General features: G+C 39.6%; 2 protein-coding genes and 2 pseudogenes across 2 annotated transcripts in view; 2 read left to right on the forward strand and 2 right to left on the reverse strand.

Moving 5' to 3' along the window:
• Nucleotides 1-11,071, reverse strand: part of WDR88 (WD repeat domain 88) — a 41,480-nt gene extending 30,409 nt beyond the window's left edge. The window contains exon 1 of the mRNA XM_039888511.1: nucleotides 10,615-11,071. Coding sequence (XP_039744445.1) covers nucleotides 10,615-10,923 — 309 coding nt within the window. The 5' untranslated portion in view covers nucleotides 10,924-11,071. The remainder of the gene's footprint in view (nucleotides 1-10,614) is intronic.
• Nucleotides 5,910-6,031, forward strand: LOC120581100 (uncharacterized; annotated as a pseudogene).
• A 394-nt stretch (nucleotides 11,072-11,465) lies between the features above and the next one.
• Nucleotides 11,466-11,584, forward strand: LOC120581002 (uncharacterized; annotated as a pseudogene).
• Nucleotides 11,585-12,078: 494 nt separating this feature from the next.
• The window catches only part of GPATCH1 (G-patch domain containing 1), a 36,088-nt gene continuing 27,969 nt past the window's right edge, over nucleotides 12,079-20,197 (reverse strand). Inside the window, exons 16-20 of the mRNA XM_039888597.1 lie at nucleotides 18,182-18,398; nucleotides 16,665-16,772; nucleotides 14,800-14,897; nucleotides 13,495-13,643; nucleotides 12,079-12,355 (exon numbers count right to left, since the gene is read on the reverse strand). Of these exons, the coding sequence (XP_039744531.1) occupies nucleotides 12,325-12,355; nucleotides 13,495-13,643; nucleotides 14,800-14,897; nucleotides 16,665-16,772; nucleotides 18,182-18,398 (603 nt within the window). The 3' untranslated portion in view covers nucleotides 12,079-12,324. The remainder of the gene's footprint in view (nucleotides 12,356-13,494; nucleotides 13,644-14,799; nucleotides 14,898-16,664; nucleotides 16,773-18,181; nucleotides 18,399-20,197) is intronic.

Raw genomic sequence — 20,197 nt, forward strand, 5'->3', positions numbered from 1 at the left:
CAATAATCATTTTAAATAGTCTGAATCTACCAATTAAAGACAGAGGTTGTCAAAATGGATCAAAAAACAAGACCTAACAGTATGTTGTCAACAAGATATCCACTTCAGATATAAAGACGCATATAGATTAAAAGTAAATGGGTGGAAGAAAATATACCAAACTAACACCTATTAAAAGTAAGCAAGAATAGTTGTATTAACTTTAGACAAAGCATACCTCACAGTAGGAAAGGTATCAGGGATAAAGGCGGGTATTACATAATGACAAAAGGGTCAATTCTCCAAGAAGATATAATAATCCTTAACACGTATGTGCCTAACACCAGAGCATCAAATTACATGAGGCAAAAACTAATGAAATTGCTGAGAGAAATAGGTAAGTCTGCTATTATAGTTGGAGACTTCAGCACCCTTCAATGAAAAATAAACAGATCCAGCAAGCAGAAAATTAATAAGGACATAGTGAAACTCAAGAACACCATCAATCAACTGGATATAATGGACAGCTATAGACTACTTCATCCAACAACAGGGGAATACACATTCTTCTCAAACTCATATGGAATATTCACCAAGATAAACCACATTCTAGGCCATGAAATATACCTTACCAAATTTAAAAGAACAAAAATTATACAATGTCTGCTCTTAGAACACATTAAACTAGAAATCAATAACAGAAATATGGTTGGAATGCCAAAACACATGGAGATTAAATAACACATGGTTCAAAAAAGAAATCTCAGAAAATTTTTTAAATATTTTGAACTAAACAAAAATGAAAACACAAAAACTAATCAAAATTTGTGAAAAGAGTGCAATTTATAGCATTGAATGCACATATTAAAATAGAAGAAAGATCTAAAATTAATTATCTAATCAACTTCCACCTTAGGAAAATAGAAACAGAGCAAATCGAATGCAAAGTAAGAAGAAAAGAAATACTAAGGATTAGAATATTAAATCGATGAAACTGAAAATAGGAAATCAATAGATAAAATCAATGAACTCAAAAGCTGGTCTTTAAAAAGATTAATAAAATTGATAATCTTCTGGCCAGAATAACTAAGAAACATGAGAGAAGACACAAATTGCTAATATTATAAATGAAAGAGACATCACTACAGATCTGATGGACATTAAAAAGATAGAATAATATAAACAACTCTGCTCCCACAAATTTGATAACCCAAAATAAAATGAACTAAATTCAAATTTGAAATGAAGTGGACTAATTCCTTGAAAGACTCTATTTGCTAAAACTCACATGAAAAGAAATAGGTAATTTGAATAGGCCTTTATCTATTTCAGAAATTGAATCACTAATTAATAACCTTTCAAAACAATAGCACCAGGCCCACATGGGTTCACTGGTGAATTCTACCAAATACTTAAGGAAGAAATTATACCAATTTTCTACAATCTCTTTCAGAGGATATAACCAGAGGGAATACTTTCTTTCTGGGAGGCTAGCATTATCCTAATACCAAAACCAGACAACGTTACAAAAAAAGAAAACTACAGACCAATAACTTTCATGAACAGAGAAGCAAATATTCTCAACAAATAGCAAATAGAATCCAACAATGCATACATACATCATGACCAAGTGGGAATTACCCCAGGTATACAAGGCTGGTTCACTATTCCCCCAAAATTAATGTAATCAATCACATCAATAGACTAAAAAGAAAAATCATACCATATCAATAGGTGCAGGAAAAGCATTTGACAAAATCCAACATCAATCCATGATTAAAAATGCTCAGTAAACTAGGAATAGAGGAGAACTTCTCATTTCGACAAAAAAAAAAAAAATCTACAAAAAACCTACAGTTAACATTATAATTAATGGTGAGAAACTCAAAGCTTTCCCACTAAGATCAAGTACAAGGCAAAGGTGTTCCCTCTTTCCAGTCTTTTTCAACATTGTACCAGAAGTTCTAGTTCATGCAATAAGACAAAAAGAGGATATTAAAGGTATAAGATTTGGAAAGAAGAAATAAAACCGTCTTAGTTCACAGATGACATTATCACCTACATAGAAAATCGAAAAGAACAAACAAAAAAACTTCTGGAACTAATACCAAGGTTGTAGTATACAAGATTAATACACAGAAGGTCGATCACTTTCCCATATATCAGCAATGAACAAATGGATTTTAAGTTAAAAACACAGTATCATTTACATTAGCACCAAAAAACTAAATACTTAGGTGTATAGCTAAGAAAATATGTACAAGATCTATATAAGGAAACTATAACTCTGATGAATAAAATCAAAGAATTGAATAAATGGAGAGACATTCATGGATAGAAAGACTAAATATTGTCAAGATGTCAGTTCTTCTCAACTTCATCTTTGGATTTAATGCAATCCCAATCAAAATCTCAGCTAATTATTTTGTGGATATTAACGAATGAATTCTAAAGCTTAGTGAGGTAAAAGATCCAGGAAAGCTATTGAAAGAGAACAAAGTTGGAGTGCTGGCACTATTCAACTTTAAGATTTACTATAAAGCTACAGAAATCAAGACAGTGTAGTGTTGGTGAAAGAATAGACAAATAGATCAATGTAACAGAAGAGAGAACACAGAAATGGACCCACATAAATAAAATCAACTGCTCTTTGACCAAGGAACAAAGTCAATTCATGGGAAAAATGATAGTCTTTCAACAAACTGTACTGGAACAACATGCAAAAAATAAATAAATCTTCATACAGACCTTAAACCTATCACAAAAATTAACTCAAAATGTACTACAGACCTAAAAGTAAAATGGAAATTTATAAAATTCCTAGACAATAACATAGAAGAAAATCTAGATGATCTTGGGAATGGCAACAACTTTTTAGATACAACACCAATGCCACAATCCATGAGAAAAAATTGATAAACCAGACTTTATGAAAATTTAAAATTTCTGCTCTGTGAAAAACTGTATCAAGAGAATGGGAAGACAGAAGAGACCAGGCAGAATGGCATAATGATAGAGGCTTTGTTCATCCCTCTTGTGACCACACCAAAGGTGTGACGGAAACATGGAGCAAACAGCAAGCAAAGTCACCTGGAAGTCTAGAAGAACAGAATCACTACAACTAGGGAGACAAATAAGACATCAACTTGCAGCTGTAGAAGGTAAAAGGGGGCAAAATGTGAGGCTGCTGGGTCCCAAGTGGCTGAGTAGGACAGAGGCTGCGGCAGTAGCGGCAGGCAGCAGCTGCAGACGCCTCTTAAAAGGGCCATGCCCCCGACGGGACTTTCACAGTGACGGACTCACTCGTTCTCAGCACCAAAGCTGGGTTGGCTGCTTGGGGGCACCAGGGACTTACAGGGACACACAGAGGTATCAGAGTGAGGGCCAGAGGCAAGGCTCTCTCCCTAGCAGAAGTGTCGGCAGTATCCATTTTCCTCTGTTGAGCCCTCCCCGCTCCCAGGGTGCAGACCCAATGCCACCACAACTGAGACATCATCAAACTGGATAACAGGTCGCTCTGTCCAGAGAATTCTTTGAAACTCCGCCTCCTCCAACTTGTGACCCCACCCAAGCCACATTCAGTTGTGTCCTCAGTGAGTCGTGTGTCCCTCGCTGAGCAGCTCCAAGACCCACACTGGTGGCAGCTGACCTTGGTTTTTGTTGTGGCCTCTTGAGGAAACTATAAGCACAGCATCTGTGAATTGCTTGCTGAATCTTAACAAGTGGCCCCGGAGGGGCACAGGCTGGGGCTAAACTTGCCCTGCAGCTGAACCCCTCTCAGGACTGTGCCACTGGACACCTACTACACAAAGCCATACTAATAAGACCAGGAGACTTAGGAGCTTTGCTTAGTACATAGAAATAGCCACAAAAAGGCAACCAAAATGGAAAGACAAAGAAGCAGAAACACATGAGAAAACAGAACAGAGATCAGGGAAAAATAGAGTCAAGAAATCTAACAGATGCAGAATTCAAAACATTGGTTATAAAAATGTTCAATGAACTTAGGGGAAAAGTAGATGAACTCAGTGAGAACTTTGACAAAGAGATAAAAACATAAAAATGGAAATGGAAATTATAAAAGGGAACCAGTCAGAAATGAAGAACACATTATCTGAGATGAAGAGCATATTAGAGGGAATTAATAGAGTGGATGAAGAAGAGGATTAAACCACTGATGTAGAGGATGGGGAAGCCAAGAACGCCCAATCAGAATGGCAAGAAAAAAGAAGCCAAGAATATCATAAGAATTTAAGGAGCCTATGAGACAAAATTAAATGCAAAAATATCCGTGTCATAGGGGTACCTGAAGGAGAAAGGGGAGAACAAGAAGTTGAAGAACTATTTGAAGAACTAAAGACGGAAAACTTCCCTAACCAGGTGAAGGAAATGGACATACAACCCCAGGAAGCTCAGTGAGTCCCAAGAAAGAGCAACCCAAAGAGGCCCACACCAAGACACATCATAATTAAAATGCCAAAGAGAGGTTCTTAAAAGCAGTAAGAGAAAAGCAGTTAGTTACCTACAAGGGAGCACCCATAAGACTGGCAGATGATTTCTCAAAAGAAACCATGCAGGACAGAAGCGATTGGAAGGAAATATTCAAAGTGATGAAAACCCAGGATCAACAACCAAGAATACTTCATCCAGCAAAGCTATCATTTAGAGTTAAAAGACAAAGAGTTTCCCAAACAAAAATAAGCTAAAAGAATCCATTGATACCAAGTATTACTGGAAATGTTGGAGGTACCTCTTTAAGAAGAAAAAAATGTGTATCAAAAACATGAATAAAGACTGATAATAACTACATATCTATCAACAAGTACCTCAAATAGGAAAGAATTAAGTGCTCCAACCAAAAGATAGGGTGGCTCTTACATATGCTACCTATAAGACTCACTTCAGAGTTAAAGACACACATAGGCTAAAAGGACGGGGGTGGAAAAAATATTGCCTTGATGGACCTAGAGGGTATTGCGCTGAATGAAGTAAGTCAGATAAAGACAAATACCCATGATTTTACATACGTGTGGAATCTAAAGAACAAAATAAACTACAACAACAACAAAAATGGAAACAAACTCATAGATACAGAGAATATTTTGAGGGCTACTAGACAGGAGGGGATTTGGGGACGGTGAAAAAGGGCAAAGGGATTAAGAAGTACAAATGGATAGTTACAAAAGTCATGGAGATATAAAGTGTAACAAAAGGAAAATAGTCAACAATGTTGTAATAACTATGTAAGGGAGAAGAGGGGTACTAGATTTAGTGGGGTGATCGCTTTGTGAGTTATATGGATCTCTAATCACTATGCAGTACATCTGAAACTAATATTGTATGCCAACTATAATTGAAAAAGAAACTCATTGAATTGTACAATGTAAATACAAGCAATTAATTGTCTATTATATTCCAATAAAGCTGGAAAAAAAATTTTTTAAAGAGAATGGGAAGACAAGCCACAGACCAAGAGAAGATATTTGTAAAAGACACATTTACGAAAGGATTGTTATCCAAAACAGAGTTGGCCCTCCACATCGTCAAATTTTCCATCTGCTGATTCAACCAACCATGAATCAAAACTATAAAAATAAATAAATAAATAAAGGTTATGTTGTTCCTGATATGTACTATGTAGTTAGGCCTAAAATTGTTACATCTGTACTGAAAATGTACAGACATTCTTTTGTCATTATTCCCTAAAAGATACAGTATAACAATTTACATAGCATTTACATTGTATTAGGTATTATAAGTAATCTAGAGATGAGTTAAAGTATATGGGAGAATATGCATATGCAACTCCTACACTATTTTACCCAGGGACTTCAGCATCTGTGGATTTTGGTATCTGAGGCGGTGGTCCTGGAATCAATCACTCGAGGATACCGAGGGAAACTGTATACAAAATACTCTCAAAGCTCGCTAGGCGAATTAAACCAAACGTGCTCTTTTCCCCATGGGGGCCTAGTGTGCAACAGCAGCATCCTTGGTAGTGTATGCAGCCTGTTGCTTGTATGAGTTGCCCTAAGGGACCTTGGAGACAGCCCTTTTCCAGTGGACACTCATGTCTGACCTCACACTGTCCCCAATTTAGACTCCAAACAGGTATGCAGGGTGCCTTTGGAAAGCCGCAGGGCACAATGGCCAGGGTCCACTTTGGCCAAGCAATCATGTCCACCTGCACCAAGATGCAGAACAAAGAGCATGTGATCGAGACTCCAGGCAAGGCCAAGTTCAAGTTCCCTGGCCGCCAACAGATTCATATCTCCAAGAAGTGGGGAGTTACTAAGTTTAATGCAGATGAGTTTGAAGACATGGTAGCTGAAAAGCAGCTCATCCCAATGGTTGTGGGGTCTAATACATTCCTAATTGTGGTCTCCTGGACAAATGGCAGGCTTTGCACTCATGAGAGTCTTGGTGCTGTCCCCTCCTTATATGCTCACCAATAAATACTACTTCCTCTGTCCAAAAAACAAACAAACAAATGAACAAACAAAAAAAATCTTGAAGCTCAACAATAATAAACAATAAACAACAGTATTAAAAAATGTGCCAATGACCTTCATAGACACTCACCAGAAAGATACACAGAAAGCAAATAAGCATGTGAAAGGATGTTTCACATCCTATGTGATCAGGGATTTCCAAATCATAACAATAATAATATTTGAATGGCCAAAATCCAGAACACTGACAATGCCAAATGCTGATGAGGATGTGGAACCACAGGAACTCTCATTCATCGCTGGTAGGTATACAAAATTGTACAGCTACCTTGGAAGACAGTTTGGCAAAACTAAACATCCTTAACATACAATCACATGCCTTGGTATTTTCCAAAGGCGTTTAAAATTTATGTTCACACAAAAACCTGCACACAGATGTTTATAACAGCTTTATTCATAATTGCCAGAACTTGGAAGCAACCTTGAAGAAACTGAAGATGTCCTTCAGTAGTTGAATGGATAATAAACTATGGCACATCAAGATAATGGAATATTTTTCAGTGCTAAAAAGAAATGAACTCTCAAACCATGAAAAGACATGCAAGAAACTTAAATGTGCATTACTAAGTGAAAGAAGCCAGTCTGAAAAGACCATATACTGTACATATCCAAATACATGATATAGTGGAAAATCTATGGAGACAGTAAAGGGTCAATGGTTACCAGAGGTTAAGAGGGTTGGAAGAATGAACAGGTGGAACACAGGGATTTTTTAGGGCAGTGCAACTATTCACAATACCATAATGCTTAGTACAGGTCATTACGCTTTTGTTCAAACCCATAGAATGTACAACACCAAGAGTGAACTGTAATGTTAGCTATGGACTTTGGGTGTCATTATAGGCTCATCAGTTGTTCCAAATATTTCATTCAGTGGGGAGTATGTTGATACAGTGGAAGCCATGCATGTGTGGACATAGGGAATATCTGGAAAATCTCTAAACCTTCTGCTCAATTTTGCTGTGGACTTAAAACTGCTCTAAAAAATAAAGTCTATTTTAAAAACATATATGTATACTTTTTAAAGGAATGAAGTATTGATACATCCACGACATACATGAACTTTGAAAATATTATACTAAGGAAGAGGAGCCAGTCACAAAAAACAAAAGACTACATATTGCTTGATCCTATTTCTAGGAAGGTCCAGAACAGGCAATTCTATAGGCAGAAAGTTAATTAGTAGTGGCCTAGAGTGGGGACGACCGCTTGAGGGGAAATGGAGAATGCTTGCTAATGGGTATGGGGTTTCTTCTGAAATGATCGTGGTCCTGGTTGTACAACTCTGTGAATACACTAAAAACCATTGAACTCTACATTTACATAGAGTTGTATGATATAGGAATTATACCTCAATAAAGAAGGGGGGGTTGTTTTTTTGTTTTTGTTTTTTAAAAAAAAAAAAAGAGCAAGCTTGAGATGTTCCACTCTCCCCCTCCCCTGAAGGAAGACGTTATAGGGGGGCAAGGGGACGTAGTCTGGGGCAGTGCGGTATGAAGGGAAGTGAGAACATGGGACCCAGAAAGGAGGGGTTGGGCTCTGCCGCTGGGGGCGTAGGCATACCAGCCAGTGGCGGGGCGGGGTGGCGCCCACGGGATGGGGACCTGTCCGGCAGTGCGGGGAGCAGCCCCGGGTGGACCACCCCCAGCTCTATGCACGCCTTCAGCCAGCTGCTTCCGCCTCCAGGCAAGAGTCTCAGGTCTTCCTGGTTTCTTTCCTTTAAAAAAACAACTTCATTCTGGGAAAGCAGAGACGAATATGCGAGAAGGGGAAATCCTTTTAACCCCATCCCGACCTTTCTGGGGACCTTCTTGCAGTTTTTTCTGTGCATAGCAGTTTTGGGGTCCATTAGGGAAGAAGAGAGACCCCGAGGTGCTGCGGAGAGAGGTTCTGAACACATGGATACATTTTCATAGGCGCTAACAAAAATGACTGTCTACTTTTTGTAAAAGCAAGTTACTTCTGGTTTTGAGACAATTTTAAATTGCAACATAGGACGTTTTCATTGAGCTACACAATCACATCGATTTCACCATATAAACATCTCCGAAGTATATTTTTTCAGTCACTGCTCCTCTCTACTTATTCTAAATTGCTCTTTCTCTTACTTGAGTTCTTAAATTTTCATTTGCTGTCGTTGTTGTTTGCCTGAGTGTTCCCTTGAGTAACTTTTTCCTCAGAGAGAAGCATCCTTTCTGAGTTTTTGCAGCTCTGAAGAAAATGTCTGTTGCCTTTATTGGAAAATCAGCAATTTAGCCAGGTAGAGAATTCTTAGATCACAAACTTCCCTCTCAGAGTTTTATAGAACTTCTCAACTTCTGTCATTCTAATGGATCATAAAACCTTAGGCCATCTAGAAATCAGTATGTCAAGATGAACCAACCTGATGGGAGTAACTACCCATAGAGCTTGTTTTCCAAAGAAAAGTATTGTTTAGAGTGGCAAAATTATAAACCTACCTAGGCGTGTTGTAAAGCCATTTGAAAGTAACTAGAGCAAGTTTTGTGGCTGGAAATGTAGTGCTTTAATCACGTTCAGCTTTAAAAGGTAGTGACAAATACAGATGAATTTAAAAAAAGAAAAAAAACTTCAGGCCAAAAAAATCATACGCCATCTGAATGTGCATCCATAGGTGACTGATTAAAGTCATCAGGGAACAGCCAGCCAATAGGATACTATCGGTAAAAACAGATCAAGGAAGGTATTCTTCATTGATATGGGAAGATCTTCAAAGTATACTAAAACCAGATGCAGAAGAGACCTAAATTTTGCCTTTATATATAAAAAGGGGGTGGGGATATGTACATGTATGTGCTGGTAAATGGATAAAATATCTCTGTAAGGACATAGAAGAAACTAGAAACATTGTCTCTGTAAAGGGAAATGGGTAGTTGGGGAGCAAGGGTGCTAGGGAGACATTTAATTCTTAAAAAAAAAAAACTTTTATGTCTATTGAATTTGAATCGAGGATGTTCTACTGAGAAGACAAATAAAATACATTTCCTGTTCGTTCCTTTAACTTTACTTAAAAATCAGAAGAGCACAACTAAAAACACAGCGAAAACACTGGCACACACTTTGCTTTTTCTTCAAACACACTTCCCCATGGAGACCCCATTTGGGGGGAGAAGGGAACAGGGACGGGACAGAGACAGACAGCCGATCGATAACCCCAGTTATGGACCCTGCTCAGTGGTCTTCCAATGGCTGGAGAAGCCTGGATCTCAGTCTGATCCCAGGCTTTTTCATGTGTGTGGGACAACCTTGCTCCTAGCCTTGCAGCGAATGCATTCACCAGGTGTAGGTCACATTCCCCTGCAATCTTGCATTGAACTTGACATCTCTGTCCACGTGAGCAGTCTTTCCTCAACCCAGGGAGGTTTTCTTCACTGTTTCCTGCTGATTTCTTTCCTTCTCTCCACACCTCTTACATGTATGTTGATTCTTCAGGATCTAGATCTCTCTTGCATGCTCATCTTTTCTCTCATAATTATTGTTCCTTTATATATTTTTCTCTGAGTTCTCAGAGAATCTCATGAGTTTATTTTCTAATTTTGTGTTTCAGTTCTCCCCTCTCCAATTTGAGTTTGGAAATCTTCTTTCAGCCCCAAGAATTCTCTGTTCGCAGATTATTTCCTCTTTCCATCTGCCAGCCTTTGTTTCATCAATGTAATGTCTCTCAGACACCAAAGTAGTATTGTTAGGTTTTTATTTATCTATTTCACTTTATTATTACTCTAAGTTTTCTGTTACTTTTGGTGCTGTTTAATGGGTGTGAAGAGCTCCTCCACTGATCCTGGGGTAGGCACTTGGGAGCGTCATCATAGGGACATTTGGGAGGCTCAGCTGGAGACTACTGGGCCTGGGTTGGGTCAGGGTAGCCACTTTGGAACACAGTCCTCCTCTCCTAGGACAGCCCTGTTTCCTCAGAGATGACAGCAGGGAGCGCCTGGGCTACTTCCAAGGCTCTGCCCACCAGGTGTGTCTCTGGCAGGTGACTGGACCCAGGGTTTCACTGGGGGTCCTAGCAAAGCCAGGTGGGTCTCTCACAGGTTTCTTGCCAACTCGTGCCCTCCCCACGTGCGGAACAAGCCACCACCCCCACCCCAGGGGCGGTTCTGACCTTGGAGAGGGGCTCCTGGTCGCCCCAAGACTTCTTTTCAGGCATCGGAGGCATGGGTGGTGGCAAGTCCTGGTTTAAGTCCAGGGGGTTGAGGGAAGCCAGAAGCCGGCCCCGCTGCGCCTCCAAGATCGACAGCTGTATTTGGGTGTAGGCCTTGACCAAGGTAGCCCAGGGCACCCTGTGGGACTCCTGTGCGCCCTCGGCCGCTGGGACCACGGGCGGCTGCATGGTGGATTCCTGGAGCGCTGTCTTCCTGTTCTTGTCCTGGGCTTTTGGGGAGCTGGGGGAGCGCGGTGTCTGGGAAGCCATCTCGGAGCCCCGCCTGCTGGTGGCCGACACTGGGGTCTAGCGGCAAACGGCGGCCCCACGCGCCCACGGCTCCGTGCCCAGCCCTTGGAACTAACATGTCCTCCCCGGGCTCGGCCATCTCACTGCCTTCGCTCGCTGCAGAAATAGTTCCATCAGCACCCCACCCCACCCCACCCCCACCCCACGCCCCGGGAAAATGGGCTTCGCGTTCTGGGCACAAAAGGAACAAGGCCAAGCATGTGAAACCAGTGGTCTCATCCTCGCGACCTCCATTTGGGTCTCCCTGGCTCCCTCTCTCAGGACGATTTCCGTGTCCTCTGCCTGTGTAAGGGCTCCGGACCGACCCACTCATGTTGACAACAGAGAAATAGTCAATAAGTTAGAGAATAGGCCCTGGATGAATTAAGACGCAGCTATTAGGGGCAGGTAGACATACCATATAAGAACATGAAGGAAATATCTGTCACAATGCCAGTGACAATAACAGAGAACGAAATGTCACATCTGGTCGATAGCGATCCCACTGCTAGAAAGACTGAGGAGCCTATGGCCATGCCTCCCTGAACATGCCCAGTCTCTTCTGATCTCGGAAGCTAAGCAGGTTTGGGCGTGGTTAGTACTTGGATGGGAGACCACCTAGGAATACTAGGTACTGTAGGCATAAAAAAAAAAAAAGCAAGCAAGCTTAGGTTGCCATGTCTGAATGGCTAGAAGTGGTAGAAGTACCTTTCTTCCTTTTAAAATTGTTCTCATTTTATGATGTTACTTTGATAATGTAAAAAACATCTGTAGTTTTTTCAAAGGTCTCATCAGTGCAGATGAAGCGGCCTCAGAGCAAGGAGTGGATGCACACTCTCCTGCTCTTGGTCTGGGTGCCTCAGACACTTTGGTGACATCTACCCTGAGAGGCTGAGGCCGCTTGCCAGGATTGTGGCACTGTGCCACACACTGGACTCCTGGCCACCACCATCAACCCCCAGAGGGCGGAACCACACTCCCAGGGAAACCACAGGCGTCAGAAAGCAAGGGACTGTCTCCTTCTTGTGCAAGTTCTTAACTAAGTCCAACTGGCCTTATCCGGACTCTGCATACTTCCTAACAAAACAATAGAAAGTCTTCACTTTTCACCTCTGCTTTAAAATTTCGAGAAAAAAATTCATGAATAAAAAATTTTCATTTTAATTAAACTGTACAGTCTGAATTTGTTCGACACTAAAATTAAAAATAGAAATCAATTTCTGCAACCTTCCAAGACAGCCTGTGCAATGTCAAGGTTTTAAAAATTATTTTACAGCATGAATTTACATATAAATACAATCTGTACAATGTATTAACTGAGCATTCAATGAGTTTCCATCCTGGAAGCGATCTGGTACTAGGATAGGCCAGGGCAGAATTCAATTACTGCCTCCTTAGCGGAAGACGTTTTAGCCTGGAAAATGAAATAAAAGTGAGAGAGAAGGAAAGTTAGATACAAACTGAAAAACCAGACAGCTCAATTCTATTAGGCTTCACTGTTCTATACCACTGAGATGTAGGGGTTCTTTTTAATCGCAGCTAGCTTACTCACCCCAACTGATACAATTGCCTATCCATTTGGAGAAAGATAAATTAGATGCCTACCTTACTCTGTTTGCAAAAAAAAAAAAAAAATCCAAATATACGAAACAAAATCAAAACTATAATAAAAGCATGAGAATTGTATGTGTGTGTGTGTAATGAAAAACTTCAAAAAACAAAAATGTAAAACAGACCAACAAAGAAAATTGGTAAAGTTGAGTGCACCAAAACTTAAAGTTTCTATACAATAAAGGCAGTTAAAATCATATGATAGGTAACACAGTAAAACAAAAAGGATTAATATCCAGAATTATTATTTTTAATCCCTAAAAATCAGTAAAACAGTACCTAAAAACCAGTAAAAGAAACTAACAGAAAACAGAATACTGTGCAAAGGACATGAGCAAGCTATTCATGAGAGAGCACATGGCAAAGGCTGAGACACATAGCAAAGGATGCTCAACCTGACTAACAATCCAGGAAATGCAAATTAAAATGAGATGCCATTCTTTACCCATCATACTGGCAAACATTTTTATACTGTTTGTAATTGATATAATAACAGCTGCTTTCATAATTTAAACTGATACAGCCACTTTTGGAAACAACTGGGCAGTATTTATTCATTCTAAATGTTCATACCTTATAGATTTATGCTACATAAAATTATATTATATTAAAAATGCATAACAAAATGTGTGTATATGTATGTTACATGTGTGTGGTTGTTCAAAAAATTCTTCAAAGTTACATATGAAAGTGACAGCAGAGGTTACTGTGGAAAGAGGAGGTTTGGGGAATTGGTCAGGGGCCATTTTATGTTTTATCTCTAAGGAATGAACTTTCACAATGATAATATATTCACATATTACTTATGTAATTAAAAATTAACTTTTTAAAAAAGACTAATATGCAGATTTATCACTTCTGACATTTGCCTCTAAGCAAATACAACGAGATTTTAATAAGCCTTTGAAAGGTCTCCGAAAACCACTGTCTCCTGTTGCCTACCGTCTCAGCAGTTCTTGGGGTGACATGTCTGCGGTCCCTTCTTCACCACTCTGGCTGTCACTGCTGTCTGTACTCTCAGAACTACTACTTTTCTCTGATTTTTTATTCTTTTGCTTGCCTTTGTGTTTGTGCTTCCGGTGTTTCTTTTTCTTAAAAAAGAAAAAGACGGAGTTGTTAGTGGTGGACAAAGATACACACACATACATGTTTCCCTCCCTAATTCGGGATAATGAGACATTTGATAGCTAGAGTTGTTTAAAAACAAAAACAAAAAAATCTCATTTGGATTGAGCTTTAATTTAGTATGAGACAGACTAGGAACATACAGCTGTGCACTCTCTCCACCTGCACACACTCATAGAAATGACCCTCTAGTAACACACAGCAGAACCAGAAGGATATAGGCAGGATATTGTCTCGACACTTAGCCCCCATCTTATCCAAGGTGACCCCTGCCACCTCCTATGAACCTGACTGGTCCATTTTGTTAGGCATATGTGATAAACTACACATCAGGACGGCAAGTGCCCTAGAAATGCACAAAGAAGAAACTGGTAGGAAGTCAGAGAAAAGCATGTACACTGCTAAGAAACAAACAAATTTGATTTTTGAACCTGTCAGCACCAATTTTTTTCCTTTCTCTACAAGAGAACTTTTCTTACCCTCTATGCTCAGGAATCTTTTTTTCTGACAGCCAGTAAGGGAACTATTTCTAATTGATCCAACTACTGCCCAGACGACTTTGGGTACCTGACACTAACATTAACTGAATTAAAAGCCTGTGCCTAACTGAAAAGAAGACATGGACGATGAAATGAGGGATGTCAACAGTGAACACACACTACTCGTTCAGGTTTCCTTCCCTTCAAATGGCAAGCTACGGACCAACATCTTTATGTATGATGATGACAAAGTAGTTGAGAAGTGTTCAAAAGAATACCTACATTAATATGGAATGAATAATTAAATAAAATCGTTTCATTATTTAAAACTCAACCATTACTCAAAGACACTTAAATGTCCTTTTTCATACTTTTTAATGCTTATAGATTTAAAATTTTTCAAAGTACAACCAGTTTAAATAGTCTGGCTGAATAAAAGCAAAGTTCTGAAAATCGAGAGTTTACATTGAATGTCTAGTCCACACTTCTGTCAGGGTGTCGAGGACCCCATGTGCCCTCATCCTGGCAACAAGATGCACTCTTCGATGGGCTTCGTGTGTCACATCTGAGAGTCTGTCTGGACGACAGAAGCAGGGGCATCAGACCCCACACCCTGATCCTAGGACACTCAGAAGTTACTCACCTTCTCTCTCCTCCGTCTATGTTCTTTCTTGGTCTTATGTTTTTCTTTGTTCTTTTTATGTTTCTCTTTTGGAGGAGCCTCAAGTTTCTGACGGGCATCTAAAATACAAATGTAATAAGCACACGAACTCTGGGGGAAAATAAAGGCTAATTGATTGAATTGGGAATGTGCCTTGATGTTTAACATTAAGGTAGAACTCCTGCCCTACCTCACTGATAAACAAATGGATTAGCACATCACGTTAGCTCTATATTTAGAAACTGCAGAAACCTCAACATAAGACCTGTGTGACCCAACCAGTATCTGACACAGCCTTTTCTGTCAGATGACGTCAGATGAAGATAAAGTCAGACAGAATGCCAATAAACCTTTTGTAATTTAACATCCTCAGGTGAGCTCAGAGACGAACCAGAGTCTGAACCTCAGCTCTGCAGCCAGCTGTGATCTTTGGCACATTGCTTAACCTCTTTGAGTCTCAGTTTCCCCTTCTATAAAAAAGGGATAACAAAAATCCCTGTCTTCTTAGGGACATAGAGAGGATTGGACAGGACCACACGCATGAATCCCATAGCCCGGAATCTGGCACATAAATGTCAGCTCCTCTCACATCATCCTCTCTTTACAAAAGCACATTTGACATGAATTTGTATTATCAGAAGAAACACCAAAAACTAGCACCAGAGCAACATGATATATGTAATCATTAAAATGACAAGTTGCAGGCACCTGAATTCTCCACCTCCAAATACTGACCAAAATGTTTTCGTGGGTTGTTCATTTCCAGGTCCCCAAATCAGCAAAAAGTCACAATAACAGAAATAGTATAAATTATTACATCACCTTTTTCCACCTAAAGAAAAATTCTAAGGTGGTTCAAAAGTGGATATTTTCCAAACCCAGTTAAGAGTTGCCTACAGTTTTCTAGTTACATATTTTGGTCAAATATTTCAAAAACTGACCTTCCCAAACTTTTTTTTTTTTTTTTAATGTTAGTTTTTGGAAAACCATTTCCCCTCAATAGACCAAATTCAGTTATTAACGACTACAAGGATATCAAGGACAGTCTAGGACATGGCATAACTAACTTAGCTTTCAAGACAAGAGCTGACACACTTATTTTAAGCTAAAGATTTGAATAACTAAAGCAAATAAGAAATACATTCACTGCAATTTTTCAACACTTTACACTTTTACTCCTCTCTGCTTCTTATCTCTTTGAAGGCTAGATTAATTAACCAAACCAATATGTATATGTGGACAATATAGGAAACTATAAAGTAGGTAACTGACTTAGATGTTATTTATATACCTGGGCCATGTCTTCAGATGTTTGTTAACCCAGCCTTCAAACAGGTGAGAAACTAGTCTAAACATTTTAATGAGAGATGTCAATTTCAGATGGCACTGAACAGGAACTGTTAACAGTTATTAGGGGAGGAGGATGGGCTGTATTTACTTCTGAAAGAATTGATTTGATTTGATTTGCTACATTAGCCAAAGTATAAAAAGTCTTACAGTACCCTTCTCCCTGCAATTCCCTTTCCATCTTTGGGTCCTAGATTTTTGCTTTTCTTTTCTATAAGTGACAACATTCGAGATACTTAGGGCTCTATTGTTAAGTATCTGAAATTTAAAAAGAAAAAAAAAAGTGTAAAGGTCTCTGAACCTATAAAGCAATAGCTATCATAATTTAGGCACTAGGTGGAGTTTCAAAATGTGGCTGAGAACAGATAAACCAGAAACAATGTATATATTCGGTTGGCCTCATGTTGGATTAGAAGGGTGGACATAACACAGAGTTGTCATATCTCAGGGGAGACTCTGGTGCCGATGCAAAGAGGTGAACCAAGGAGCTCTCGACTCACTGGGGCAGAAGACGGGAGGCAGCCGTGGGCCGAACTCTTCTCTTTCATCTATCTGCATCTTTTGTATCAGGAAGGAAGTTGCAGGCTCCTGGGGGCGCGACTCGCTAGCTGAAAAACACCAGGGTATTTCATATATTTGCCAAATATTAATGTGTTTGCATCTCTAATAAATGTCTGTTGCCACCAGAGAACATGTGTTTCTCTTCACCACTTTGCTTAACTAGCTCATGCCAGGTGCTGAGGACATAGCAGCGAACACGCAGACCTGACCTCCAGCCTCATGGGCATTAGAACTGGGAAGACAGTCACACGAGGGTGCCTGCAACCAGGTGCACCAGTGGCTGTAACGTAAGGGTATGTAAAGCAAACGCTCTGGATCACCTACTGTGGCCTGAAGTATTCAAAGATGTCCTCAAGGAAGGGCTATCTGAGAAAAATAAAACTTACAAACAGGGATATAAGCCTATGTTCTGGCTCAGAAGGCTTAATTTCACTCAAATTATCAAAGAGGAGAAAAACTAAATATAAACAAATTATCATGTTCACATTAATAATCTCATTTTTTAAAACAGATGTTTTCAGATAGAAGAGCTAAAAGTGGGAAAAGTCTGGAAAAATATGCATCAAGAGTGTTCACAGTGGTTATCTCTCTCTGGGAAGAAGGATTCCAAGGGACTTAAACTTTCTATATTTTTCTATTTATAAAATTCAAGTATATAGGACTTTGTAATAAAATACAAGTTCAGTTTTTTCCACAGAAATAAGAAATAGACTGACATTTGCAATCACCTAAGAAGAAACAATATTTTGTACCATTATATAACTTTTTGGTTAAAGGCCCTCAAAAATTGTACACAAGTCCACCACGGGCTGACAGAGGCAGGCAGAATATTCTAAGACCGAAATGAGAAATTCTGACTACCCACCCAAGCATCTGAAAGGGCTCCTGCCATTGCAAGTACCAGACAGCCTCCTTCCTTATGCCAGAACTCCTGACTGGGGTAACTGGAACAAGCAGGACAAGCTACGAACCAAACGTCAGACTCATAGTAATGAGAATAGACCCCATCTACCAAGTGCTCCTATGGACCAGGCAATGCTTATCTGATGCTTGATCCAGAGCATACAAAGTGCCCTATATAGAGGAAATCAGGAAGACGCCTTTATATTTCATGACCAAATGTTATCCAGTAATCAATCCTACCACCACCTCATCAATCAGGTTTAAAAAAAAAAAAAAAGCTATTTTTTTAAAATGAAAACTTTACTACCAGGGTAAGTAGGAAATTCAACCAGAGTAAGTGGGAAAATCAACATTATTGAACACAGCTATCCTAAAAATATACCAGATAGAAAAAATGGAACCCTGCTTTACCCCAATTAAAATTATAAAAGGTTAAAACATCACTGATTGTCAACTATCCTAGTTTAAAATTACACACTAAACAAAGCAGCAGTTTCTTTAGAGACATCATCATTTCCTTCTTTAGATCCCAAAGTCTGAAATACTGACGTACTGTGTGCCACAGATGATGTTTCCACCAAGTCAGTCTCTTGGGAACTTTTGAAGTTGGCCTCCTCAGTACCCTCCTGATCATCCTCGCTGTCACCCTGCTCATCCTCAGAGGATGAAGACTTTTCTTCGGAGGAGCTGGCAAAGATGGCCTTGAATAAGTCCATGGATGGGCGGCTACCTTCTCCTTCAGTCTGTGAATCCACACCTTTGTTTACCGGCTGTATTAACAGTGAAATAAGAGTCAGAAATGAAGAAGCAAGGGTGAAAGAAGCAAAACATTCTAGAACACACACATACAGACACACACACACACACACTCTGATGTTTATGCTCAGGTACTTGGTCTCCATTCCTACATACTAACTACCTAACTAAACAATGATCACTCATACTGCACTTATTTTTGTGGTGTTTCTGATTCGACAACTGTAGAATGTGTTGAATGGCAGAAGTAGCTAAAATCTCTCATGGAGCTAGGTCATTAATCAGAATTGCAGAGGACCCAAAAATATGTAGTAGGAAACAGCACAGTGCCTCTGTCCCTTCTTCAAGAGTCTATCCAATGCAATGAAGACTGACTACTAATATGAAAATGTTGAAGAGAATGCTGAGCCCTCCATACAATGGAGAGGGGGCCAGGAACATGCTGATAAAATGTCCACAGAACTTCCCTTTGCAATTACACATCATCCTTCCTAAAAGAAGTCCAAATATGGACAGTCATATTAACCAAATAAAGAGGCAGTAACTTTGTACACATTCGGTTCAATAAACAAAAAGCAAAGGTATGAAGAAGAAGCCATTCCCATCCTCCAACAGCTTACCACCAGAAAGACACTAGGTACTATAATGTGCTAAGGAATACAAGGGAGCCTCAGGACCAGCCAAGATCAGGATTCACTTAGTCCTTCCATTTTACCACTGGAGAACCCAGGTCGGAGATGAGAGCCTCTGTCAGTGATGCACTCATGGTAAGCGCCATGGGCTGGATCTGGACTCTACGACCCAGCTCTTCTCCATGCTCTCAGCCAGGGGTCCCTCCCCCAGACCACACCACCTCCAATTTACGAAGCAAATTTACAAATACTCACATGACGAAAACTGGTACAAGACAGTGGCATTTGTGGTTTTAAAGTAAACTATTTTACTTTAGAAGATGAAGAGGAAAAGTAGACCAATCCTCACTAAAAGTAACCAGGGTACCTTGGAGAAAGGACTGAGTCTAGAGCTGGAGCTGAGAAATAATAAGAGAAGCCCAGAAAATCTTACTGTGCCAGAACGCAAGGACATGCTCAGAGAGTAAGAGGGAGTAAGAGGGATATAGCAAAAGGACACAGAAGCCAACCTGAAGGGGCTCCATTTAGCCAAACTAGGACCACTTGAGCAGTAAAATAAATAATGATAGTACCAAATTTATCCATTAGGATAAAAGAAGAAACCATGAGTCCACAGTGATATAAATAAATAGTTTGATGAGAAACAGGGTATTTATATTTAAAGCTCTTAAATATTTTTTAAAAATGATTAAGTATAAATGAATTTAAAATGAATAAATAAAAGTACTTATTAATTAGAAAGGTGAAACAACTAACTTTACAGTGAAAAAACCTGGCAAGCACCACCTTACTCAAAGTGAACATCACCAGTCATGGGACAAATCAACATCCTGCTGTTGGGATCAATGACGGGATCAGTGAGAGCACAGCAGCATCCTTTCTGAGAAATTCCTGCCAAAGATGCAGAACCTGAATCTAGTCATGAGGAAACATCAGATAAGCCCAAATTGGGGGACATTCTATAACAAAGTGGCCTGTATCTTCAAAAGTATCAAGATTATAAAAGTCAAGGAAAGACTGAAGAACTGTCCCAGGCTGAAGAGAATAAGGAGATTGACAGCTAAATGCAACAAGTGATGCCAAACTGCATCCTTTTTGCTATAAATGACATTATTAGTACAACTGGTAGAATTTGAAGGGGTTCTGAAGATTAGATCACAGTAATATATCACAGTGTTAAT

This window comes from Pteropus medius, unplaced genomic scaffold (assembly GCF_902729225.1).
Source record: "Pteropus medius unplaced genomic scaffold, Ma_sr-lr_union100, whole genome shotgun sequence".
NCBI lineage: Eukaryota > Metazoa > Chordata > Mammalia > Chiroptera > Pteropodidae > Pteropus > Pteropus medius.